The 27,308-nt window shown below is 34.3% G+C and overlaps 1 protein-coding gene across 14 annotated transcripts in view; it reads left to right on the top strand.

Annotated features, from left to right (window-relative positions):
• Nucleotides 1–27,308, top strand: part of Fam172a (family with sequence similarity 172 member A) — a 456,628-nt gene that overhangs the window by 294,675 nt on the left and 134,645 nt on the right. For 13 of the 14 annotated variants that reach the window (XM_048811402.1, XM_048811412.1, XM_048811403.1 and 10 more), the window contains 2 exons: nucleotides 449–565; nucleotides 6,829–6,913. In XM_048811402.1, the coding sequence (XP_048667359.1) occupies nucleotides 449–565; nucleotides 6,829–6,913 (202 nt within the window). Of the gene's footprint in view, nucleotides 1–448; nucleotides 566–6,828; nucleotides 6,914–7,359; nucleotides 9,737–27,308 lie in introns of those variants that run through there. The other variant, XM_048811404.1, reaches the window with a different exon arrangement.

Genomic DNA, 27,308 nt, shown 5'->3' with positions numbered 1-27,308 from the left:
AAATTGAAGTTAAAACAAGATATCTGTCTTTACTGATCTGCCATGTACTGAAAATTAGTAGAAGTTAGTCCTAAGTAGCTAACAGTGAACCCCAGGTGCTAACTTCCCTGAAGCAATGAAATTGGAAGTGGTGGAAAAAATTTGTAAAAGAAACCCTCAGGGATTCCCCTGTGATCCCTTTAATCCTTGAATTGTCAAACCACATGGAAAATAATAGAGCTGCGTAGTTCTAAGACTTAAGTGGTATTATCTTTTTAAAAGAAAATATTAGGTCTTTTCACATCTATGGACAAGAATAGAGTATGTGTTCAGTGCAGAAAAGAGTAACTTTGAGCCATAGATGCATATGACTTTTTTCATTTTTAATATATTATTATGTATGACTAAGCAGGCTCCATTCAGTAGGAAAAAATATAACCAATATTTTATTTTTCTTTTTTAAAACAAGATGATTCAACGAGAAGCGGATGTGAAAAGTAAGGTAACTGCTGTGGCACTGACAGACTCTGTTCACAATGTATGGCATCAAGAAGCTGGAAAAACGATTCGGGAATGGATGAGAGAGGTGAGACTTGATTTGTTCAATATTGCATGAATGGCTGTGAGTCTTTATATCTTGAACTCCCACCAACATTTATCACCTTCTACTTCCACAGTCCCTTTGGAGAAGCAGAACATTGAGAGGAAATAGGAAAAACTGGATGCAGTTAAAGTAATAATAGAAAGCCCTCCAGAAGAACAAATGATTTTTTTAAAGCACCTCCCTGCCCTTTGGCTTTCCATAAAATATTATGTATGCATGCAATATATGTTAGAATTTTGGCTAAAGAGTGATGTGGTCTAAGGAGACTCTTATTCCCAGATGTTTAATTTTTCCACTATTTAGCATTGGTATCTCTTAATGACAAAAAAAGAAGCTTAGTGAACACTCAAGTCTTGTCCTTTTCTTATGGAAAAACAGTAAGGATGTGCCACTCTTGAATTGATTGGCTTACTACTGCCAGTAGGGGGAGAAGAAGTAAAAAGCTAAAATAGTATTATACCAAACCCCTGAGCAAGGAGAAAGTAACCCAGGCCCTGGCCATTGTCTAGCCTCAGACTAAGAAAGCATCTTTTTATACTTCCTAAGTGCTGGTGAATCTGAAAACTAACAAGGCCTCATAGAGCATGATTGTTTTTCTTTTTTCCAAAAGTTTCAGCCCATTATTTCCTTTATTCTATTCCAGATATCCAATTGAAATTTTTCTTCTTTTATTTTATATTTACATTTCTGATATTATAAGCAGTTGATATCAGCTATCCCACAACAAATCAATAGTAATCATAATTAATAATTAGCTATAGCAATTGTTTAGTCATATAATTTATTTGCATGTATATGAGTGAGCTGATTAATCTTCCTACATTTCTCTCAGGGTATTTTTATTTATTTGGGTTTTTTGAGGTGCTAGGGATTGAACCCAGGGCCTGGCACATGCTAGGCTTGTGCTGTTCTGCTGAGCCACACCCTAACCCCCTTGGGTTTTGTTTATAGAATATTTGAATATCTCTTTAGCTGGCCTCTCACTATAGGAATGTGTGGTGGATAAATTCTACTAGGCTTCATAATCCACTGTAAGAACCAGAGAGTTAATATTCAAAAAGAATTTTGAGTAGATAGAAGTATATGATATATTACATGCACCATATATTTGTATTTTTAGTGTCACCAATCTGCTATCACTATTGTTATTTTCCATTAGAAAAAGTGCTTTTAACACATGGAAAGTCCAAAATATTTTTTCCAGTACTTATAATGCTATAAACTTATAAAGGAGCTGGGGGTTAAATCAATTCTAATACAGAGATGCTTTCTGACCACATCACTTTGCATGTTTTTCCTTTCATAGTAAGTAAATCAGTACTTATGGTTCTAGCACGTACCAGCTACTTCACTAACACTTATACTCTTAGACAAGCCATTCCATCTTTTTGGCCTGCTTCATAATTGTAAATTAGAGATAATAATTTCTATTCTGTGTGCTTCATGATCTCTTCTTACAAGAATCAAAGGTGATGATCAAAAAGAAAACCTCCTGGGCTGGGGTTGTTACTCAGTGGTAGAGCACTTGCCTAGCACACGTGAGGCACTGGGTTTGATCCCCAGCACCACATAAAAATAAATAAACTAAATAAAGGTATTTAAAAAATGACACTATGTTTAAAAAGAAAAGAAAACCCCCTGAAAAGCAAATGGCAGTACATAAAGAGATGAGATATATTATTATAGCAAACATTATACTATCTCCAAGATAAAAGTTATTTGATCATTCTTGGTTGAATTTTGAAATTATCCCTGCTGAGACCTCTTCCAAAATGACAACCAAAATGGAGGGTATACAAGTCTGTGACAAATATCCTTGTCTAATCTACCTGTGTATGTGACCAGGGGGTAGTAGAGAAGATTTCATTGTGATTTGGCAAGACAAAAGCTCAATGTTTTCCAACACTCAGAATGAAACTTCATTCCCTCTTTCTCATTTTCAGTACCTTTCCACACTATAAGACTCCTCAAAATTATGAAGAACAAATAAGCCTGGATTACAGTAAATAGGAAGGGCTGTTGTACTGAGCATGGGTTTTGGGAGAAGGTACTCTAGGGCAAGCTTTGTTTCCCTCAGCAGCCCTCTTCCTACCACCTCCTATAGTTTCATTTGAGATCAATAAACACACTGAGAAATTTTGTAGTTATACTTCCCAAGAAAAGTACATTAGCTAAGCTGGAGTATTGTCCATAAAAATAACAGTTTGGTTGTGAAGGAAGCCTTAGTGCTTTTATCCTCTTGATGAATGGCTTCATCATTGCATCAAACATTGCTTTAAAATTTGTAAGTAAAACAATGGTACAAATTGCCTAGTCATTCCTATTATACTAAAAAATAGTAAAATTGGTTTTGCTTTGCAAACATTTTTAATGTAATAAAATTATTAATGGTAAGCTTTTTACTATAAAAGCTGTTATTTGTTTTAAACTTATCAATTTAGCATATAACACAAAGATTAAGAAGTATATCTTGTTTTACTTGTGCAATTTTTAAATAATAATTCCTGTGCTGGGATATAGCCTAGTGGTAGAGCATTTACCTAGCACATACAAGGCCCTGGGTTTGATCCCCAGCACTGAAAGTATAGTAATAATAATAATAAGGAGAAGAAGAAGAAGGAGAAAGAGAAGGGAGAAAGGGAATAATAATAATTCCCTTTAAAGGGAGAAGATCAAAGAGGGCTACTTTTGATAATTGCTACAAGTAAAATTTGTCCCAACTAAAAGACGGTAGATGGTAGGCCAGTCTCAGGAATGGAGGTGAAAAGCAACTGAAGGCAGCTCCTAAGAGGCACTTCTCAGAACTGAGTGGCCTCTGAAAGTCTGTAGCCAAACCAGATGTACAGTTCTGTGGAATAGTCGTGGTTTCTTCCTGTTTCTTTCTGTCACCCTTCAGCTCTGATTAGAGGCTCTAGAAACAGCCTAGTGAATCATAGTTGTACTTGTCTGAAGATACAGTGCCTTCCATATTAAAAATCACTCTTTAAATCAGTTGTTATGTACATTTCAGACAAATGCAAAAATAGTATGAAAAAACCTAGACTCAATCAGCAGAAGCATCTCCAAATACCTTACACAGGAATAGCCACTACCTACTTTTCTCTTTAAATATAGTAGATCCTAGCATTCCTATAAAATTTTTCATTTCATATCTACTTTGAAATACTGTAAACCCTTGGTTCAAGTTAAATGGAGTTACCCAGGCCTTAGGTCTTCTATATCAGTAGATTCCAAACTTTTGGCTTATACAAAGAAGAAAATTTTACAATGACAAAAATCTGTAAAGTCATAATCTCAGAGATCTTACAAAAAAATTTAAATTGAAAATACTTAATAACATTCATGCCATTGTCTGTTTTCTCTTTCCTTCAGACCCAGAGAAACACTCATTTTGTGATTCATCCTACTCTGCTGGCTGTTGCCAAAGGCTTCTTTCTTTATGCTTCTTCATGTTAAGGGGCACTGCATCTGAGACTCAAGCATGAAACTTTTGGTATTTCTAGTCCAACATGCCTTGTTGCTTACTCAGGGCACCTGAGAAAAAGCTCTCAAAGGCTGCTAACACATACCATTCAAATTTCAAAAAATTCAAATTTTGAATTTTTGTAGGGCTTTCCTAGTGGGCTATCTTTGTTGCCACCTGAAATATTTTAGTAGTGTTTATCCTGACTAAAGAACTGGAATGAAGGCTAAATTGGGACATTGATAAGAACAATAGATAAGCATTAGAAAATAGTGAAAGATACTAGGTTTGTAACTATAGAAACTTAGCATGGAGAGTCAAGTGTGATAAAATGGAATTTCAGATGTTGAATTCATATGTAATAGCTATCTGAATTTCTTTACATGTATTTTCCAATGTTTATGTTTTTTAAATTTCACTATACTCTTATCATATGGCAAACATTTTTAGCTTGTTTTGCCTTGTTTTCTATATAATTTTCTCAGTAGGGTAAAAATGCCACATACATATACACAAATTTATAGTTTCAAACCTTTACGGTTCTATACAGGTATTTTGTCATTCCATAGAACTTTGAGGCATATTCACTTCAGCTGTAGGGTGCTTAACTTCTTTCTGATTTTTATGAGTGATCAAAGGCTAAGACATATGCTTAGATAAAAACTGAAATTTCTGAATTGTAAAACGTGAAAAACATGTACTTTGAGTCAGTGTTTGAGTTAAAGGTGATCTGAAGAACCTGGACAAAAGTTCATTTTGCTCAGCTTTAAAAAGTCAATAACAAGTTAGAAAATGATTAATCTCCTGCATATTATAATGTACCATCACTTTTATTAATACTAGAAAAGCTTGTGAAATATAGTTTTACATATGTGAACTGTAGGTGAACAGTATTAAAAGACTGACATATTACCTGGGTAATAGCCAACTTTCATCAGATTTGGAGGTACTAGTCGGATGAATAATAATTAAAATATATACCTAATCGCTGCCTGTCTGTTGGTAGTGCTAATTGCTGTCATTGAAAAGACTGAATTGTTTAAGAAAAAGAGAGAGAAAGAGAAAGTCATTCTTCATTGAAGCTATCTCCCTGTATCATTGGGAGCCTATTTTTAGTGCCTATAGAAGTCATGATTTTTGAATTTATTAGGGGCTGTGATGAATGATAAAACAAATCATCCATTTACATATCTTGACACTGCTTTGGAGAATACTTATTTCTTACAAGCAAGTGTCACATTGTATATAAAAGCTGGCTAATTGTGTGCTAATCTTCTGCATTATCTAGAATTCTCTGATGTGGTATTCTATCAATGGTAATATTAATTTTACTTATTTCAAATGTATGAAATATCTTCTGAAACTCTATTTCTTTTATAATTTCTACTCTCTTACATTGTATAATTTTGCATTCATCTGCTAATTAAGATTAGGAGTGCACATTGTGGAGTACATATCCATTCTAAACTGGCAAGCTTTTGTAATACATGAAAATAGTAATATTTTATCCATTTTAAATATAAAAAGAGAGAAAGCATTTAAGAACATTACTAGATGTTGTGTTTGTTTTCATGTTTTTTTCCCTGCACAGTTCAATAGTTTCATTGATCCACTGTTTCTTACAAAAATCTGCCATGCTTTGTGAACTTCACTTTCTAATCTCATACAGCAACCCTTCCTTTATATTATTCCTGCTCTCTCTGGTCCCAGAACAGTAGGGTTGCCTTGACAAATCTATTCAAAAGCCATTCCTCGGCCTTTATTGGTGGGGACTGGGGCCTTTGAAATTCTCTCCTCACTGCAACACAGCTGACATCTTCTTCCAGACAGAATGAATTAAGGAAATACAATAAGACACTTGATCTACCAGTCAAGGATCTTTCCACAGTGAAGACGGATTCCATGGTGCACAACCAGGGCAGCAAGCATCTATAAATACACAATACATGCTTGTTTACCAGAATAGCAATCACTGATTTTTCCTACATGATTGATGGGATGATTTCTTTTAAAATAAAATCTGTCTGGAAATTGAGTATGTGTGTGTGTGTGTGTGTTTGTGCGCGTGCATGCACAAAACTGAGAAATTTTCTAAAGTCATATGATTTTAATATCTTTTAATCCATAATTAAAATGAATACTTAAAATGTATAAAAGAAATAGAGTATTTTTATTTTGTTTGTCTGAGTTGCAAATCATCATCACCTTAGAGACTGATCTTTAAGACTGAAAAGTTTGTGTCAGGGGAATTTCTATATAACCATTTTGATAAAGCCTTCATGAAGCAAGTCAAAGTAAAAATTAAAATAGTACATTTATATGGGCCAGATTTTGAGGAGTAAATGCAAAATTCATTTCTTCTAGTATTCCACAAAGAGTATAGTTTAGAAATTAGCTATTCTTTCCTATGTCAAAGTAAGAATCATTTCTAAAAGTTTTTAAAGGATATCTGTTTAAATTTTTCTTAATTATAATCCTTTTATTCACATGTTTCTTGGCATCTAACCTTTTCTTAGAAATATAGTATATCAGAGTTCACAGAAGATTACATGTATTCTTAATATTAGCACAGATGATTTGCTAAAACAAAAAATATACTTTTTCCAGTCATTTTTGTCATGAAAAATTATTATTTACATAAGAAAAATATTTTAAATATATAGTAAATAAATTGAATATACTTCCAGTTATTGGTTTTATAGGACAAATTTATCTCTTTCAACTGAATATTTGGCCATGGTTTCAATTGTATTTCAACCACATTATCTCTTTTACATTGCAGAACTGTTGTAATTGGGTCTCTAGCTCAGAACCATTAGATACATCAGTGGAGTCCATGCTACCTGACTGTCCCCGAGTCTCAGCAGGTATGAGTTTGATTAAAGATATGTGGGTTTGTCTTTTTTTTTTTTTAAGGTTAAAAACATGCCAATGAGATGTAGAATCCTTTTTTTGTGAATTAAGTATGTTGTGCTACCTAGAATTGTTGAAAGAATTATTGGTAGTATATGACATCAGTCTAATCCACTATCAAAATTTCTTCAGAAGCTTAAAATGCTTACCAAAACTTCAGTAAGATAAATAAGTGAGATAAATTAAGAGTAATAGAAAGTTGCTATTGGAGCTTGGATAGACAATGCCTAAAAAAGACAGACTGGTAGCCATATAGAATTTTTCACAGGATATTTATCTCTGATCAAGCACCAACCCCATGATAAGTCAGGCAGTAAAGACTATTGTATGGCCTAGAGTCTTTAGGAAAGAAAAGTTTTTTCATGCTAAGATTTTTAGCTGGACCTTGTGTGTTAGATAGAATTTAGATTGTGGGAAGACAAGCAAGATGGCATCGTAGGTAAAAGAAACAGCAGTACAAGGAGCAAGGACTGGAATAGATCTGAAGATGTTCACAGAGAATAAAGGCAAGACTGGCCTGCCTGTTGAAAGGAAAGAGGTGAAGAGGTGAACACCTCAGGAAGCATTTGGAAGAAAATGTAAGGATGGCATTGTTTCCAGCCTACAGGATCTGTACGTGAGTCTCTGGGTAAGGAAAGAGAGTGGCATTGTCGTTGCTTTCTTATTTTGGCTTTCACAGCTCCCAACCAATTTGTATGATAACACAAAGTGAGCAGTGATATCTGATTGTGACTAATAACAGAAATGGACATTTCTGGCCATGAATGCTGGAGAATAAGCAGAATAAGCAGATATTTGGAGCACAAACTACTCCATGTAACAATCATAGGTGATAGTTAATCCCTAAGTGTCTTAGAATTGCAGAGATGTTTACATATTGGGAGGAAATAATTTGGAGAATAACTCAAATTCTAGATAATGAACTATTGTGATAATTAAATACCACTACCGTTAATACATAAACTTCAGGTGAGTTTCACTATCACTATAGCTAAATTTTATAAGTTTCTCAGAATTTAATTGTAAAAGCAGTCCTTAGGAGATTTGTACATTACAAAACACACAGACACAGACACACACACACACACACACACATACACACAAATATGTTTATATACATAATTTATGTATGTATTTGTGTACATATAATATACAATGTATTTTCATTATTCATGGTGATTATATTCTATGAAGTCACTGAGAACACCAAATTAGCAAATACTGGATCATTATTCTTGAGGGATGTATAGTGTCATGTTCCTGTGAGCCTCTGGTCACCTTTTTGTCAACCAATCAATATATAAATTTGTTTTATATGTTTCTGTTTAAAGACAACTCATTTAATATACATTGTTGAGTCATTAACATTGAACTCATGGCCAGCAGTACTAACTCATGCCTAAACAAAACTGATCTAGCATACATATTTTCTCCATAAGATGCATCACAGCCTTTTCATACTTATAAATACTAGATAGTACCTCAGCACTATATTTGGGGGCCATTTGAAACAGAGAAATCACAAAAATATGAAAAACATGATACTAAGTCATCTGGGAAAGGACACTTGTTGACAGTGTGAGAGCTGAAACAAGAAGGAAGAGTACGGCCTTGTTCAACTTTAGCTAAGAACAGTGACTCAATTTTTTAACCTCTCTGCACATGTGCATGTCTGTGAATGATTGAAAAACTGCCAAGTTGATTTTGATTTTAGGGTTACAAATAAATTTTAGTGAATAACTGAATTTATAAATATGGAATGTACAAATAATGAAGACAGACTGCATTATTTCAGTATAAAGGAAAATATTTGTTATAAATATTTGACCAGAACTAGTGAAACAGTGTCAGTAAGTGTTAACTTTGCATTTGATCCTGGAACTTGAGTCCACAAAGCAAATACCTAGTAAAGGAAGCTAGATATAAAGTGGCAGAGAGCAAGAATGAGCTAGAACCCATAAACAAGAGCTGGAATCTATGTAAAGACGGAGATGGACTGAAGTCCATCTCAGTTCTTATTGCTTCTGTTTTTGGTCGTCTGGGTGTCCTGTAGAAGTGTTTGCCCTTTGTCATATGGAGCTAAACACACACATATCTACACCAGGAGTCAAAGATGCTGGAGAACTCAAGAGAAGGTGGAGCAGATGCCATCCTAGCTATTGGCTCACACCATAAGATGAGCCAGCAGATAAGTGACAACATGTGTGTGCTAGAAATGCTGCTGTCTCACATTAAGCCTCCAAATTTCCCACCAAATGGAAAAAAAAAAAATCCCTTGTGTACCATCCTAACCAGAAACATAGGAAAAATAATTCTGGAAAATGTAATTCAACCTAGCCAAATTTACACATTAAAAATCTACCACAATGGCCCCCATGCCAATTTGGCACTCATATACATCTCTTTAAGACACACTTAATTTCCAGTTAAAGAAATTAATAAAGTCATGCTTGCATCTAACATGGAACAGCTACCCCATGTACAACTGAAAACATACCTACCCTTTTCCCAGAAGTAGGTACAAAGTCTTTTTATTGTCATTGCCTTATAGCATTCTTCTCACCTTTGGTATCCTATAATTTAAATATTGTATGATAAAGTTATTATTGATACATCTTAGATGATAAAGGAATAAAAGACAGTGTAATGAATCGGACATAATATTATGGCCCATGTACATATATGAAAACAACACAGTGATTCCCACCATCATGTACATCCAAAAGAACGGAATCCTAATGAGAATAAAATATATCCTATGCTTGTGTAATTATATCAAAATGGATTCTGCTGTCATGTATAACTGAAAAGAACAAATAAATTTTTAAAATATTTTAGTTGTTGATGGACCTTTATTCTATTCATTTATTAATATGCAGTGCTGAGAATCGAACCCAGTGCCTCACACATGTGAGGCAAACATTCTACCATTGAGCCACAACCCCAACCCAAGAACAAATAAATTTAAGAAAATAGAAAAAGAGGGGCTGGAGTTGTGGCTCAGCGGTAGAGTGCTCATCTAGCACATGTGAGGCCCTGGGTTCGATCCTCGGCACCACATAAAAATAAAATAAAGGTATTATGTCCAACTACAACTAAAATAAAATATTAAAAAAATAAAACAGAAAAAGAATGAAAGAGGAGACAAAAACTAAAATAGTGTGTATATCTGCATACACATATTCATGTCAAAATAAAGAAGGGGCTGGGCCTGGAGCTCAGTGGTAGCGCACTTGCCTGGCATGTGTGTGAGGCACTGGGTTCGATTCTCAGCACCACATATAAATAAATAAAATAAAGGTCTATCAATAACTAATATATACATATATATTTTTAAAGAGAAGAAATTCTATTACATTCTTTATTTTTTGCAACTGATCATGTAGTCATATCTGATATTTATGACTGCCGTCTTCAACTACCCGTTCAGTATTCCCATTGCTTTTAGCAGGTACCTTAGCTGATTAACATTCCTTGCCTGGAAAAATGACCCATAATTTCATTCTTGAAGAATCATGGCCATGAGCCTGAATTAGATTGTTGTGGTATCCTATTGATAGTAATTGGAGAAAGTACTAGCAGACACACCAGAGCACTTCCTGTATTGCAGACATATTCTTCCTTACCCCTATTGTGTAGTAGATACTCAGTTTTCTTTTGGAAATGAGGATCCATTATCCACCCTGTATAGCAATACTCTCTACTTCTGTTGATTCCACTTAAGGAGCTCAAAAATGACAAGACAGTAGTTTCAGCTTACATTTCTGTGGAATCATTATTTTATCTCCCAATGGAAACATTTCTCCCTGTGGAGCCAAGACATTTATACCAGGAGAGTCTAAAGTCAGACCATGGGAAACAGCAGTTTTAAGGGTAATAGGAAAAAAAGCTGATCCACTTTTATCCCCTTCACCCCCAGATTAAGGGTAAATAGACTGTATATTAAATGCTGATTTAGAGTGAATTCCATATCCTGGAAGACATTTTTCCAGATCTGCAAGGTGTTGCCACCTAGCAGGCATCATAACAATCTCCCAAAATTCATTCCACCATTCTGTCAAGCCTGCTGCTTGAGGATAAAGGGGAACATAGTAAGACCAGTGAATGTTGGCAGACCTTAGGCTCTCTCTTGTCTTCTCGCCTGCTCACTCTGATGGAAACCAGCTGCCGTGCTGTAAGCTGCTCTGTGGAGAAACCCACATAGTAAGGAGCTGGTATCACTGGCCCAGAGCCAGTAGGGCTTAAGGTCTGCCAACAGCCACTGAGTGACCTTGGAAAAGGATTCTCTCCTAGTTGAGCCTGGAGATGACTTCACCCTCAACCAACACCTTGATTGTAGCCTGGTAAGAGACCCTGAGCCAGAGCCAGAGCCTGAGCCACCCAGCCAAGCTATGTTCAATTTCTGACCCACACAAACCATGCGATAATAAGTGTTTCATTGTTTTAAACTGCCAAGTTTGGAGGTGATTTATCCCATAGCAGTAGATAATTATTGCATCAGGGTTAAACTTCAACTGTGGTGGTCACTCACAGCTCAAGTAGAAACCACCTTAATCCTTTTTTTGAGACCACAGCCTTGTAAGGCTCATCTTAGCTCTAATCTTAGGGTTTCTTTCCAAAGAATTTATAAAATGGTCATTGAACACAGTTTATTTCTACCTTTGCTCCTCACTACCTGGCTGAACTTTGCTGTGCAATTTATCAGAAATAAGATATTACTTTTCATCTTTATCATACTCACTTGATATTATACTAAGTCATCTTAATTATTTAGCTCTTCTCTGAACGAATTTTTTTCTTAGGACAGAACTTGCTATGCAACCCTCTATTTCCTGTGGGGTTTGAGATAAATCAGAAGATTTCATATATACACCTCAGCACATATCCATTTAGTGCTCAAATATTTCTTGAATACTCACTATTTTCCAGACGCTATTCTGGCAGCAGAAGATATAGCATTGAATAAGAGCTCATCATGGCTATCTTTTCCCCTAGAAATTAACAAAGGAAAAATTGTTTTCTGATCCTTCTGCTAGTGGGTGTCTCTTAATGTTGAAGCTGTCATCAACATTATATTGCATCAAATAAGAGAAAAGTTAGGGCTAGCACCCCCAACACTACCCATACTTATTTATAAAAACAGAATTTTTTCAACTAAAATCAGGGATTTTCCTCAACATTTAAAGTCCTTTAAAATGTTGAGCAGTGAATGTTTAGTAAGAACATAAAGAAAAGAAAAAGAAGTCCAGATGGTAGACTGAGCAAGCTTTGATGACAATGCAAGGATATATTTGAAGTATGTGTTGGAGTGATGGCAATGACAATGCAAAGAATAAGAGAACTAATGGATACACTAAGGAAGACTCCACTCTCCTTAATGTTAAATAGATCAGATGTGGAAAGGGAAGAGGCAACAATAAGCTCCAGTGTAAGTAACTGGACAATGAAAATAACATTACCAGAAGTAGAGGAACTGGAAGGGAAATCATTTAAAGGCAGAAGATGGTGAAATTATTTTATGACCTATTTCATTGAGGTGATGGATTGAGGTGATGACAAGAATTCATAGTGGAGTATGGAGGGGGATCATGGGAGGAATAGACAAACTCTAGATAGGGCAGAGGGGTGGGAGGGGAAGAGAGGGAACATGGGGTTAGAAATGATGGTGGAATGTGATGGACATCATTATCCAAAGTACATGTATGAAGACATGAATTGGTGTGAATATACTTTGTATACAAACAGGGATATGAAAAATTTGTGATCTGTATGTGTAATATGAATTGTAATGCATTCTGCTCTCATATATAAATTTAAAAATTTAAAAAAAGAAATTCAAGTGGAAATAACCAAAAGTTGTTGAAGTACCTTTGAAACACCAACTTCTCTGATCAATAATCCTATAATTTATAATTTAAAGTATTAATATTATTTGAAGTTTTCCGTGTATGTACTGACCACAAATTTGTAATGACTACTTAGGCTGTAAATTCAATTTAATGCAATCCTTTTTTTTCCTTTGAGCTTGCTAAATCATAAAGGTTTTTTTCTTGTTATATTTTACCTGTTGACTGAAAGTTTCAAATGATAGCAGTGAGATTGCCTAAGAAAACACATACTCATTTAATACTGTATTTTTCCTTTATAACTAAATCTATTTCCCTTTACAAGAAAAATAGATATATTTCTCATAATAACTTCAATTTATGAATTGTATTTACTATGCACCTATAAATTTTTAAAAGGTACAGAAAATTTAAATTTTTACTTAAAATATCACTGACCATTATTTTCAGTGCAGTCATATTATTCTTATTTATCTTTTTATTTTTATTTTTTATTTACTATTTGAAAGCAACTATAGTACTCTACAACTTCCTACTTCATTATTGACAATGTTGGCCTTATACTTAAAGTGAAGTTGAACTTTTCCATAATTGTACCATAAAGTGAATGGTGGATATTTGAGAGGTTTTGAATCTGTGATAAGTAGCTGATTCCCCACTTTTTTTTTAAACTTACTAATAAAATTGACCAGTTAAGCACACTGTTCTTCAGAGAATGATGTAATAGAATCTTCTTTTATTTTATAGTCCATATTTTGGTTTATTGTTTTCTATAAAATGGCAATAGCAAATATCTGCCTCACTTATTTGTAGAAATTCTATGTGGGCAATTTCTACCGTTTCTGGAAAGATTTTTCAGTATTTTTCCAGATGAGCAAGATACTATAAAAATGTAATGCAGTATTATACAATCTCAGCCATTTAGAATTCAAGGCTATCATTTTTTGAACTATTATTTATTATTTTAATCCTATAGGAGTGAATTTGTAGATATTCTCCCATTTTCTTGTCTCTAATTCTATTTAAAAACAACAAGGGGTTTTATTTATTCATGTTTTTCTGTGTTCCGTGTGACATTGATAAGGATCACAAAATATTATGCAGAAACTAGATCCTCAAAAGGATAGAAAATAGGGTGGAGAATGCAAAAAGAAAATGAATATTTGAATGAAAAAAATGTTTGTAAGACATAGAAATCTGGAAACAATAAAATTGAAAGAGGCATTGGAGTAGTAGTAAAGATTAAATTAGAAATGATCCCATGTGATGTGTTGCTTTCCTCCCCAAAAAAAATAAAAAGTTAATATAATCTGTGACTGTTGATGAGGAGGCTTTTACCAAGGGAAAAGGGAAAGAAAAATATACATGTTTGAAAACCAGCAAGGTTGGAGAGTGTTGATATCTCTGATTTCCTACAAGTTTGGGTGCAGCTTACTTTGGCTTTCACATGACTGACAGGACACTCTTTGCCAGATTGGTTCTGCCTGAGGTAACATTACCCTGCTGCTGAGGCTGGTATAATTTCAGTCCCTTCCAAGTGCTCCCAGAGTGCCTCTCTGGGTTCAGCAGGTATATACTATGTACCAAACATTGCTCCAGGTGCCAGGAACACCACAGAGAATTTCAGCAAATAAAGTTCCACATGGAGCTTGCATTCTAGTGGGGAAGACAAAGATCAAAATAAATAAGTAAAGTATATCAACTGTTAGTAGTAGAAGAAAATACAAAACAGTGAGAGAGGAACTGAAGTGTGTGTGTGGAGGAGAGAGTGCAAACATAACCTTCTTTCTCTTCAGACTCATTTTACCAGTTCTCTAAGGTCCACGGGAACCATAATTCATGGTTACCAACAAATTATTAAGGTTATTGCTATAGCACACATAAAGGAAAGTATAAAATTATACAGCGCTCTGGATTTGCAGACAAGATCACTTAATGTCAGATGTAAGTAGACAGTTTTGCTACCCTAAGCCCTCCTCTCTCACCTAAAGGGTAAGGATCTAGACATGTAGAGGAAGCTCTACATGTCAGTATTCTACCTTATAGCATCATTTTCTACCTGCTGATAAGAAAAAACTTGAACCTAGATTCACTGAAAGTTTGTTGTCCAGATGGATGCCTGATGTCTTTTAGCATATTTCCTCCATGAACTTCTATCAGTCATATTGGTCCTTGCCCCTTTTATGGCTTAGACAGGCTTTTCTTTATAATTTCAGACTACCCAGAAGACTGATATAAATCTGAACACCTCAAAATTAGATAGTAGTATAATGTAAAGGGGGTGGGGAGAAAAAGAAACCAAACATAATAAATGTCTTACTGGTTAAGAAATTAAATTCGAAAAGTTTTATTTTTCAAATTTAGATGGGACTTTCTTGGTTTGGATATAGAACTGGGCCATTGATAACATGTACCTGAATGCCACATTTCCTCACCAGAATATGCAGTGGAATGTTAGCAATTACTAGGTGAATTTGAATTGTGTACAACTTGGTAGCCCTAATTTTGAGTCAGTAGTCCGGACTGTTTACATTAACTGAACTTACTGAATATTTGCTAAACATTCATTCATTTTATTGCTGAAAATACCTCTTGCTGAAATGACACTATGGAGTTATATCTCTTCTTCATTGTTGAATAATAACTTTCTTCTAAAGATAGCAATGAAAAATCAGTAATAGACTCTAAAATATGGTGTCATTCAGAATGTGCAAAGAAGTTGAATTGTCTGAAATGTTTTTAGATATGGTTCAGATGAATTAGCTAGTTGAAAATCTATACTATATCTTATAAACAGATTTTAAAATTCAATTCATATTAGCATATATGATACAGTACCATTTTTGCCTGCATGTACTGCTAAGAATTGTAGCATTCCTCTATCCATTCAAAAGATATATTCTAATCTGTTAAGTGATGTTTTCATTAAGTTAATAGCACTTTTCAGGCAGTTTTTGTTCATGACTGTAGAATTGGCCTTGTAGCTTTTATTTATCAGTTTTCCTTATTCATTGTTCCATGCCACCTTATAATTATTACTTAATGTAAGGGATGAGTGTTCTAAAAGTTGACCACCAAGAATTCTGTGTTTTCAGTGAATCATGCATTATAAATAGCTGGAATAAGGAACTTGGGTGAAATAATTGATTACAGAATCACTTAGTATAACCTATCTAAATTATTAGAGCTTCCTCTACATAAATCACAGATATTTGCCCTGACTATATATATTTTATAAGGTCCAATATTATCCTCTTATTTTGACTTTTTCAATTTTCCAGTAACCACAGTGAATATAAGTAGTCTTACTCCAGAAATCTCACTTTAAAAAAAAATTAAAAATAGCCACCATGTTTTTTACAGCTTTCTGAACCAATTTGTGAAAAATCCTTTGAAGAATTTGGCAGTAAAGGTGGCAACTCTCCTTTTACTGAGCTAACTCTTCTCTTTAAAGATAAAAAAAAAATAATGATTTTTGAATGTTTTTACATAAATAACTGAATAATATGAATTTATATTTGTACTGAAAATGAATTATGAGTTAATATGGAAAAGTTTTTACTTTTACTGCTCTCATACCAGTGGCTCTCATACCATGGCTTTTAATGTTGTGTCTATAACTGTCCAAAAAGTCAGTCAGTCCTGGCTTCTGGTCTCCTCCACTTAGAGTCCCTTGGTCCTGCCAGTATATGGAATCATGTCTTCTCTAGCCCATATGTGTCTCTTCCCCTACCTGACCTGTGTGGTTTGCTTGGCTCCACTTGCCTTTCACTTCTCTCTGTGGACCACATGCCTCCCTTAAAGCCGGTAGTGTAGCTGCTCTTGTGTACACATTCCCCATCTGCTCTGGGGTGCACCCTGTCTGTCTGCTCAGTCTTGTCACAGACAGACTGACAGCAAGTTACCAGCGATAAATCTGTCTGCTAGTAAAAATACTCCCGAAATAAACCTCTTAGAGAAACAGCATTGCTTTCTAGAGGTGATTCAAAACATTTAAAATGAATATTCTCTGGCACCAAAATCAAAATTTAAAGTGAACATTAAGCACCATAGATAGTGCAAATATTTTGTATTTCTAAAAATCTCAAGATGTGCTGAGTTGATTATCAGCATGTTAAAAGCAGGAATATAATTTTGAAAGTTTTTGTTTCATCATATTTCTTAAAATACAGTCTGTTTCTAAAGCAAAATAGTTCTATTTAATATTAAACTTTGAGCATTTGATCAGTGGCCTAAGTTTATAGATGTAAAAATTGAATTAACTGATACTCAATGTCTGAATATTCTTTGAGACTTTGTACTCATATATCTTCCCTTAATGTCTGTTAATAAATATCTTCTTCAGTCATACATATTTAATCCCAACTATTCAACATGTTGTACTAAGATGTAGAAAACATATACCATAAAGTTTATAGATGTTTTGAATAATGACATGGCATAATCATTGTCAGAGTTCAGTTGTGTTGTGTAATATCTTAATTCACAAAATACTATAGCTATGATTTGAAAAATTGGACAAGAAAATGTATATAATTTTTAAAAGCTTTCTGTAGCAATGATCTCTATAATGAGACTTTTTAAGGGGACTCAATTAAAATTTTCTAATAACTTAATCAATATCAGCTTGAAGATTCTTTTGTTAGCTAACATTTCAGAAGTTTTTTGTTTTGTTAGTACATCATAGTTATAAATAATAGTGTATTTCATTTTGACATGTTCATGTATGTATGAAATACATTTTGCTCTATTTCAGTACCTATTAAGGATTGCTCTCCCTTCCTCCCTCCTCATGTTCCCCATCCTCTACTGGTTTCCTTTAATTGGTGTTTTATAAATATACATATAGGTGGAATTTATTGTGGTGTATTTGTATATGTACATAGCAAAATTTGGTCAATTTCATTCTGCATTTCCTCTTTTTCTCATTACTCCTCCCTTTCTCTAGGTCCCTTTCCTTTACTCCATGAATCTATCTTCTGTTTTCATGGAATTGCCCCAACCTGTTTTTCTCTTTTTTATTCCCTCATTTCACTCTCGCTTTTGCATGTAAGAGAAAATATTTGGCCATTGACTTTCTGAGTCTGGTTTATTTCAATTAGCATAATATTCTCCAGTTTCATCCATTTAGTGGCAAATGCCATCATTTCATTCTTCTTTATGGCTGAGTAAAACTCCATTGTCTGTATGTACTACATTTTCTATAATCATTTGTTTCTTGATGGGCAACTGGATTAGTTCTAGTACTTGGCCATTGTGAATTGTATTGCTATAAACATTGATATGCCTGTATCATTATAGTATGCTGATTTTAGTTCTTTAGGATAAATACCAAGGAGTGGGATAGCTGGGTCATATGGTGTTTTCATTCCTGATCATTTGAGGAAACTCCATACTGCTTTCTAGAGTAGTTGTACAATTTTCAGTTTTGCCAACAATGTATGAGTGTACATTTCCCCCCCACATTCTTACCAGAATTTATATTTTTTACTCTTGATGATTGCCATTCTAACTGAAGTGAAATGAAATCTCAATGTAGTTTTTTAAAAATATTTTTTAGTTGTCAGTGGACCTTTATTTTATCTATTTATATGCATTGCTGAGAACTGAACCCAGTGCCTCACACATGTTAGGCAAACTCTACAACTGAGCAAAAACCTCAGCCCCTCAATGTAGTTTTGATTTGCATTTTGCTGATTGCTAAATGTGTTGAAAATTTTTTCATATATTTACTGACCATTTGTATTTCTTCTTTTGTGAAATGTCTGTTTAGTTCTTTTGCCCATTTATTGATTGGGAGGATTGGTGTAAAGTTTTTTGAATGTTTTTTAACATTTAACAACTATTTATTGAGTGTACACACATCTGAAATAGTAAAAATTGTATATTGTTGAAATACATACATTATATACTTGGTAATTTTTTCTATTCTATGCTTTACCAATACATATTTACATGCATACAAATTGCAATGGTTTAAACATTTGACCCCTCCAAGATGGAATTGAAATTTATTTTTTTCTCCAGAGCTTTATTGAGGTAAAATGGAAGTACAATAAAATGTACATATTTTAAGTATGCAGTTTGATCAGTTTTGACATGTATGTAACCAATACAATCAATATGAAAAGCATTTTCATTACTTTTTTTAAATTTGAAATCATGTGCTATGTTTTCTCCATGATTTATTACATTAGAAGTCAATCACCTTAACATATATAGAACCCACCCTACATGTCAACTATTTCAAAATTAAATGGCAAACTTATAAACATCTCAGAAGTCAAGGAAAAAAGCACAAGAAAAGTAAATAAAAAGTACTTTGAGGGCTGGGGATGTGGCTCAAGCGGTAGCAAGCTCGCCTGGCATGTGTGCGGCCCGGGTTCGATCCTCAGCACCACATACAAACAAAGATGTTGTGTCTGCCGAAAACTAAATAAATAAATATTAAAAAAAAAAAAAGTACTTTGAGCTAAGTGATAATAAAAGCTTTTAAAATATCAGGATCTCTGAAATGAAACAGTAGTGAGGTGAACATTTATAACTTAAAAGTAGTTGTATCAGAAAGAAACAAGAATAACAAATTATTTTCCATTTGTATAGTAGGATGGAAAAAATAAGAGTAGGAGCAGAAATATATGAAAGAGAGAAGAAATAATACAGCTAAGTACAGATGCTAAAAATATATTAAGGTAATATTACAATTGTATGCCAACATATATGATACCTTACATTAAATGATCTATACTAGAGAAGGATCTGTATGCTGCTGAGAAGAAAGTATATTTAGACATTGATGGATGAAATATTCTATATATGTCTCTTAAGTTTAAATTATCAATTATATTTTTTACTTCTATAGCTTCTTTATTTAGTTTTTGTTTGGACGATCTGTCAAGTGGTTACAGAGGCATGTTAACGTTACCCAATATTATTGTGTTGTGGTCTATTTGATTCTTGAAATTAAGTAGGGTTTGTTTGATGTACATAGGTGCTCCAATGTTTGGGGCATAAATATTTATGATCGTCACTTGTTGATGTATAATTCCCTTAAGCAGTATGAAATGGCCTCTTTATCCCTTCTGATTAACGTTGACTTAAAGTCTACTTTATCTGATATGAAGATAGAAACCCCTGCTTGTTTACGAGATCCCTGGGAGTGATATGTTGTTTTTTTTTTCCCCCCATCCTTTCACCTTCAGTTAGTGGATATCTTTGCCTATGAGGTGAGTTTCTTAGAGACAGCATATTGTTAGGTCTTGTTTTTCAATCCAGTCTGCCAGTCTGTGTCTTTTAATTAATGAGTTTATGCCATTAATGTTAAAGGTTATTATTGCGATATGATTTGTATTCTCAGTCATTTGGGATTATTTCCAGTTTTTAATTTGAATTAGTTTCTCCATTGATTGACTAGTTCTTTAATGTACTTCCTCCCTTTACTGGTTTTCACTTCTTTTTTCATTTCATCTTCATGGAATATTATGTTCTGTAATATAGGCTTTCTAATTTTTTTAACTTTTATTTATCTTGGAAGATTTTTATTTCACTTGCAAATCTGAAGCTTAATTTTTCTGGATATAAGATTCTTGGTTGGCATCCATTTTCTTTCAGAGCTTGGTATATGTTATTTCAAGACCTCCTAGCTTTGAAGATCTCGGTTGAGAAATCAGCTTAGATATGAATTGGTTTCCCCCTATATGTAATCTGATATTTTTCTCTCATATCTTTTAAAATTCTAAACTTATTCTGTATGTTAGGCTTGTTCATTATAATGTGTCTTGGTGTGGGTCTTTTGTAATTTTGTATATTTGGGGTCCTATAAGCCTTTTGTATTTGATTTTCCATTTCATTCTTTAGGTGTAGGAAATTTTCTGATATTATTTCATTGAAAAGATTGTGAATTCCTTTGGTTTGTATCTCCGTGTCTTCATCTATCCCAATAAACCCTAAATTTGCTCTTTTTATGTTATCCTATAGTTCTTGAAGGTTCTATTCATGGTTTCTTAACATCTTCTCTCTGTGGTCAACTTTATTTTCATGATTATATATTTTGTCTCCATTGCCTGAGGTTGTCTTCCAAGTGGTGTAATCTGTTGGTAATGCTTTCTATTGAATTTTTAATTTGGTTTATTGTTTCCTTCATTTCAAGAATTTCTGCTTGTTTTTTTTCCCCAGAATCTCTGCTTCTTTATTGAAGTGATCTTTCACTTCCTGTATTTTCTTTCTGGTTTCATTTCTTATACCATCCCTTACTTCACAGATTTCAGTTTACCTATGTACATTCTAAACACCTTCTCTGACATTTCTTCCACTATGGTGGTGATGGAATCTGTTATTGGAGTATCTCTGTTTTTTTAGGGGCAGTTTGCATTCCTCGCTTTTTCATGTTGTTTTTGTATCTACCCATCTAACAGTAAGGATCTAAGGCAGTAGAGTTTCTACCCTGTGGAATTATGGTGTCCCCGAAGGTTTCTAGTACACTGTTTAGGAGGAGAAAAATAATAATGACAACCAATGCAAACAATATACAGCATTAAACCAAATAGTTCCCACTATGATGTCTACAATGTTAATTATCACAATAAACAGAAAGGATATGATCAGTTATTGCCTATAATAAAAACAGCAAATTTGCAAAAGGATTTATAATTTCAAATGGTGGACAGAGAGAGAACAGAAGTGATATAGGGTGTGATGATTTTGAAGGAGGAGAAGAGAAGAAGTAAAAAATTAAAGGAAGAATGAGAGAGAAAACAATAGAGATCGGCTGTTAGAAGAAAAGAGAGAATCGGGGAAATAAGTAGGAGAAAAAATATATAAAGTAAAAATCTTTTTAAAATTAAAAATAAAAATACAAAAAAATTAAAAAAATAAAATAAAAATAAAAATACAAGAATACAAACAAAACTAAAATATGCTAATTAAACATCCTAGTTCACAAAAAAAACTAACCCATGAAAAATAACTGGCTTCAAAATGCTAGAAATGAGAAAAAAATAAATATAAATATGTATAAATCTCCATGTACAATTAAGGTCACAATTAAAGACAGAAAAAGAATTTTTAAAAAGATCTTGATGAAAAGTTAAAGAATTCTTTTTGTTGGACTTCAAAATATTCTCAGCTTCTCTTCTCAGAAGTTTTAGGTGTGGTTGTCTGGAGAGTGATGTTCCATCCTCTGGATTGCTGGAGTGAGAGAGCTAATCCCATATGCAGAATTCCTGGAGGCAGAGTTTAGGTTAGATGGGCTCCAGGTTCTTCACTGAATGCCAGTTGGTCTGGAAATTTTAAATCCTTACACCTCCAATACCCAGTACTTGCTGGTCCACGCTGGAAGACTGTACCCTAAGGATCTCCTCTGGTTCCACTTATGTTGGGGGGTACCCAACATCACCTTCAGACCCCATGTTTCCTGGCCTTGGGTTCAGTTTTCATATACTCTCTCCCATCCTCCACCCCACACACCCCGCCTCTTCCTACTTCTAGCCAGTAGGTTCTTGCAAGCATTTGGATTGGAAAGGGTGGGATAGAGCAGAATGGGTTTCCCCAATCAGTTGTTCCCTGTGTAAACCTCTCTCCACACTTGACTTTCACCTGGTCATTTAAGCACATTTTAAGTTGTGCAGTGTTTACTGGGCCTGTATTTTGATCCAAACTCAGTTTTGCAAGTAATTGACCCCCTCAGCTGTCAGCAAAATGGTTTCTTCCTTTGTCCTCTCACCACCTGGAGAAATGGTGGTGTCTTCCTGCTCATGGATATTGTGCAGCGTGTCTTTTGGCAGGCAATGTCTTGATCTCTAAACACTATGTACCCAGACATACCTCAGGCCTCCCAAAAATGTGGGTTCCTTTAATTCACTTATTCCTCTGCTGTGCTCATGGAGGGAGGTCTGTGGCTGGTGCTAAGAGCCTGGCTGTGTCAGTGACCATGCCACTGAGGATTTCTTCCTTATTTTATTATATCCAACCTCCTGAGTTCCTTATCTGCTTTGAATGTCTAGTTTTAAATTCCAGTAACAACATCCGCCCTGATTTTTTTGTTGTTGTTGTTCACCCACCTTGCTAAGAAGCTGCCTGTCTGCTTTCTTGGTTTCACTCCATGCAGCCAGGAAGGTGACCTCCTCTATTCTACCATCTTAAAAATGTTTCAGTTCAAGTTTTTTGAATTATTGATATATTCTGGATATTAATACCCTATCAGAGGAGTAGCTGGCAAGGATCTCCTGTTCCGTATGCTCTCTCTTCATGTTCTTGTTTCTTTTGACATGTGGACACATTTTAATTTGGTCTTGTCCCACTTAATAATTCTTGGTCTTATTTCTTGAGCTTTGGAGTCTTGTTAAGGAAGTCAGTGCCTGTACCAGTATTTTGGAGTGTTGAGCCTATGTTTTCTTATAGCAGTTGCAGTTTCTGGTCTAATTCTTAGGTTTTTGATCCACTGTGAGTGGACTTTCATGCAGGGTGAAAGATAAGGATCTAGTTTTATTCTTCTACATATGGATACTCAGTTTTCCCAGGGCCATTTGTTTAAAAGGCTCTCTCACCTCCAACTTATGTTTTTGGCACCTTTTTTTGAGTATCAGATGACTGCATCTGTGTGGCTTTGCCTTTATATCTATTTTGATGTCAATACCATACTGTTTTTGTTACAGTAGCTTGCTAATATAATTTGAGCTCAGTATACATGACACTTCAGCATTAGTCTTCTTGCTCAGTATTGCTTTGGCTATTCTGGATCTTTTATTGTTCCAAATGAATTTTAAGACTCTCTAGTTCTGTGAATAATGTCATTGATATTTTGATGGGGATACCATACAATCTGTATTTTTTTGTAGGATAGCCATTTTGATAATCTTAATTCTGCCTATTCAAGAACATGGGAGGTCATCCATCTTCTAAATTTCTTCCATTACTTTATTCAGTGTTCTGTAATTTTTTTTAATCATCATGGATTATTTTTTAAATTTATTTATTTATTCCTATTTGTTATATATGGCAGCAGAATGTGTTTCAATTCATAGTACACATATGAAATACCATTTTTCATTTCTCTGGTGGTACAAAAAGTATAGTCACCATTCATGTCTTAATACATATGCCTAGGGTAATGATGTCCATTTCATTCCACCATCTTTCCTACCCCTATGCTCCCTCTCTTCCCCAAAGTTCCTCCATTCCTCCCATGCTCCCTACCACCACCACCATTATGGATCAACATCCACTTATCAGAGAAAACATTTGGCCTTTGGTTTTGTGGGATTGGCTTCTTCACTTAGCTTGATATTCTCTAACTCTATCCATTTACCTGCAAATGTCATGGTTTTTTCTCTTTTAATGCTGACTAATATTCCAATTGTGTGTGTGTGTGTGTGTGTGTGTGTGTGTGTGTATCAATCACAGTTTCTTTATCCATTTATCTGTTAAAGGGCATCTGGGTTGGTTCCACAATTTAGCTATTATGAATTGTGTTGCTATAAACATTGATGTGGCTGTGTCACTGTGCTATGCTGTTTTTAAGTCCTTTGGGTGTAAACCAAGAAGTGGGATAGCTGGGTAAAATGGTGGTTCCATTCCAGATTTTCTAAGGAATCTCCATACTGCTTCCCAGAGTGGTTGCACCAATTTGCAGACCCACCAGCAATGTATGACTGTGCCTTTTCCCCCACGTACTTGCCAACACTTATTGTTGCCTATAATTCTTAATAACTGCCATTCTGACTGGAATGAGTTGAAATCTTAGAGTAGTTTTGATTTGCATTTCTCTAATTGCTAGAGATGTTGAACACTTTTCCATATATTTGTTGATCAATTATATATCATCTTTTGAAAAGTGTCTGTTCAGTTCCTTGGCCCATTTATTGATTGGGTTACTTGGGTTTTTTATTGGTGTTAAATTATTTGAGTTCTTTATATATCCTGTAGATTTTTTAAAATATTTTATTGGATATTGATGAACCTTTATTTATTTATATGTAGTGCTGAGGATCAGACCCAGTGCCTCACACATGCTAGGCAGGCGCTCTACTACCACAACCCCAGTCCTATCCTATAGTTTTTGTTCTAGAGATCTTTCTGATACATTTAAGAAATAGTGCATCTTCTGTATGTGTCTACCTTCCTTCTACTATTCTGAGAACCTGATGTTTTACTGTACATATACATTCCAGATGAATATATGTTACTTGTTACTCCATATTCCTATATCAGTAAGTCAGCACTATTGAGAAAAACTTTGGATTTATCATGACTGTGGGAAATTTATATTCTCCCCAATATGTGGATAATTAATTCTATAATGTGGCCAGATGAATATCTACAATCACATTGTTTGTAAAATTAGGCAATACTAGTTTTGTTTCATTGGGTTACCCTGATAATTAAGTGAAATAATACATAGAACTCTTATAATAGTACCTGGCATATGGAAAGGAAGAACTTCATCATTACAGACGTCTAATCCTTACTTTGTATTGTGATATACACAAATTTTAGTTACCATAATTTAGTTAAATAACACCAATCCCCCAAAACCCAAAGTTCAAATTTTAATTACCAGAATATATTCACTGTGAGTAACAAACTTTGCCACTAGCCCTTCAGTCTACAATCCCTATGCAAATAACATCAATAGCCAATAATATCTCTTCTTTCAAAATCTACCACTAAGTTGATCACATTATAACTGTTTTCAGTTCACAGATAGCATTGTCTCCTATTTTATAGAAATAGATGAGCAAAAAGAGAGACTTAAAAATGGAAGTGCAACAAAAGAATTAAACAATGAAACTGGAAAGTATTTAAAACAAAAAATAATGAAGATGTCCCAGAGAAAGTGATGCTAGCAAAAACAAATTTAAACCAATGAAACAAAACTCAGCCACCTTTACATTAAATGAACTCTCAGAGATATTTCACGACATTGGAAGTGCAAAGAATAAAATGTTGGAAGCTGTTCCAAACTTAGGAGTATGACATTTTGCCCAGGCACAGAAAAGATATGCATGAACCATGTTTTAAGTTATATGACAAGAAGAAGGCAACCACTGTTCATCTTCTTTTAAGTTTTTTACAAAGAAATAAAGCACTTATTCTTGGTCTATGTTCTAAATTATAGTGCACTAAATAAAATAGGGTCTACTTTTTTTCATTCCTTGATTCATTTTTGGCTGATACCAAGACGCTTTTTAATATTTTGACCAACAAATTTTAAAGATCATGTGGAAATGATGATTTTTCCCTTTTGATTATTATGATCCTTTTGCATGGTTTCAGCTTATGGTCAGTTTTATAATCTCACATATATACAAAGCAAGGACTTCCTGTAGTTGTTATATAAGAAATTAATTTGTCCAGCAAGTCAAGTTTTAGGAAAATTATTCCCTACTTTTCAGCATTTGAGAATTTGAAAGCTTTATGACATTTCTCTCTTGCTTCTATCTTTGCAGTTTCTAAGTTAGCTCCATCCTTAATTCTAGTCATGTCTTGTCATAGGGTTACTCTCCATGCCTCCTAATATATACTCTACAAAAGTACAGCAGTTAAATTTCTTATTTTACTTTTCTTTAGTTTTCGACCCTATTTCCTCATTCCTTTAAGTCTTTTACTTAAATTCCATTCTAAACCCTTTCTCTTTGACTCTTCTTTCTTCTAATATTCTATTTTCATTTTCTCCTTCAAACCTGAAAGTTCATCAGTTCTTTAACACATTGTCTTCCTTTCAAAATGACACCTGCCCTGGAATATATCCTTATGAGAAATGTCTTTAAATTCATTGGTTTCTTCCTTATGTTTCATCTGCATTTGTGTCAATCAAAAAGACCAAATCTTTCTTGAAATTAAATTATTCCATAAAATTTTATATAAACAAAATGTAGACTTCTAGCTGAAAGTTGACCTGCTACCACTTGTCAATGGCTGGCAACGTGATAAAAATTGAAAGAAATGCTCGAAAGGCTGAGGCAAGAAGATTGAAAGTTGGAGCTAACCTGGGCAACTTAGTCAGACCTTGTCTCAAAATACAAAGGCCTGGGTATGTGACTCAATGATACAGCGTCCCTGGCTTCAATCCCCAGTATACACCCACCCGCCCCACACCCACACCCACGGACACACACCCATGGGGCCTGGCGGAGGGGGTGGAGAAGGAGGGAGGGAAAAGAAAAATGCTGTGTATTTCATGTATACCTTCTTGAATCAGATAGATTAATAGCTTGATATTCGAAAAGGTAAAATTTACATTAAACAAATATTTTTTTATATTGGTTGTTCAAAACATTACAAAGCTCTTGACATATCATATTTCATACATTAGATTCAAGTGGGTTATGAACTCCCATTTTTACCCCAAATACAGATTGCAGAATCACATCGGTTACACATCCACATTTTTATATAATGCCATATTAGTAACTGTTGTATTCTACTACCTTTCCTATCCTCTACTATCCCCCCTCCCATCCCCTCCCATCTTCTCTCTCTACCCCATCACTGTAATTCATTTCTC

This window comes from Marmota marmota, unplaced genomic scaffold (assembly GCF_001458135.2).
Source record: "Marmota marmota marmota unplaced genomic scaffold, marMar, whole genome shotgun sequence".
Classification (NCBI taxonomy): domain Eukaryota; kingdom Metazoa; phylum Chordata; class Mammalia; order Rodentia; family Sciuridae; genus Marmota; species Marmota marmota.
Note: the sequence above shows the minus strand (reverse complement) of the source record. Positions and strands in the feature narration are given on the sequence as shown.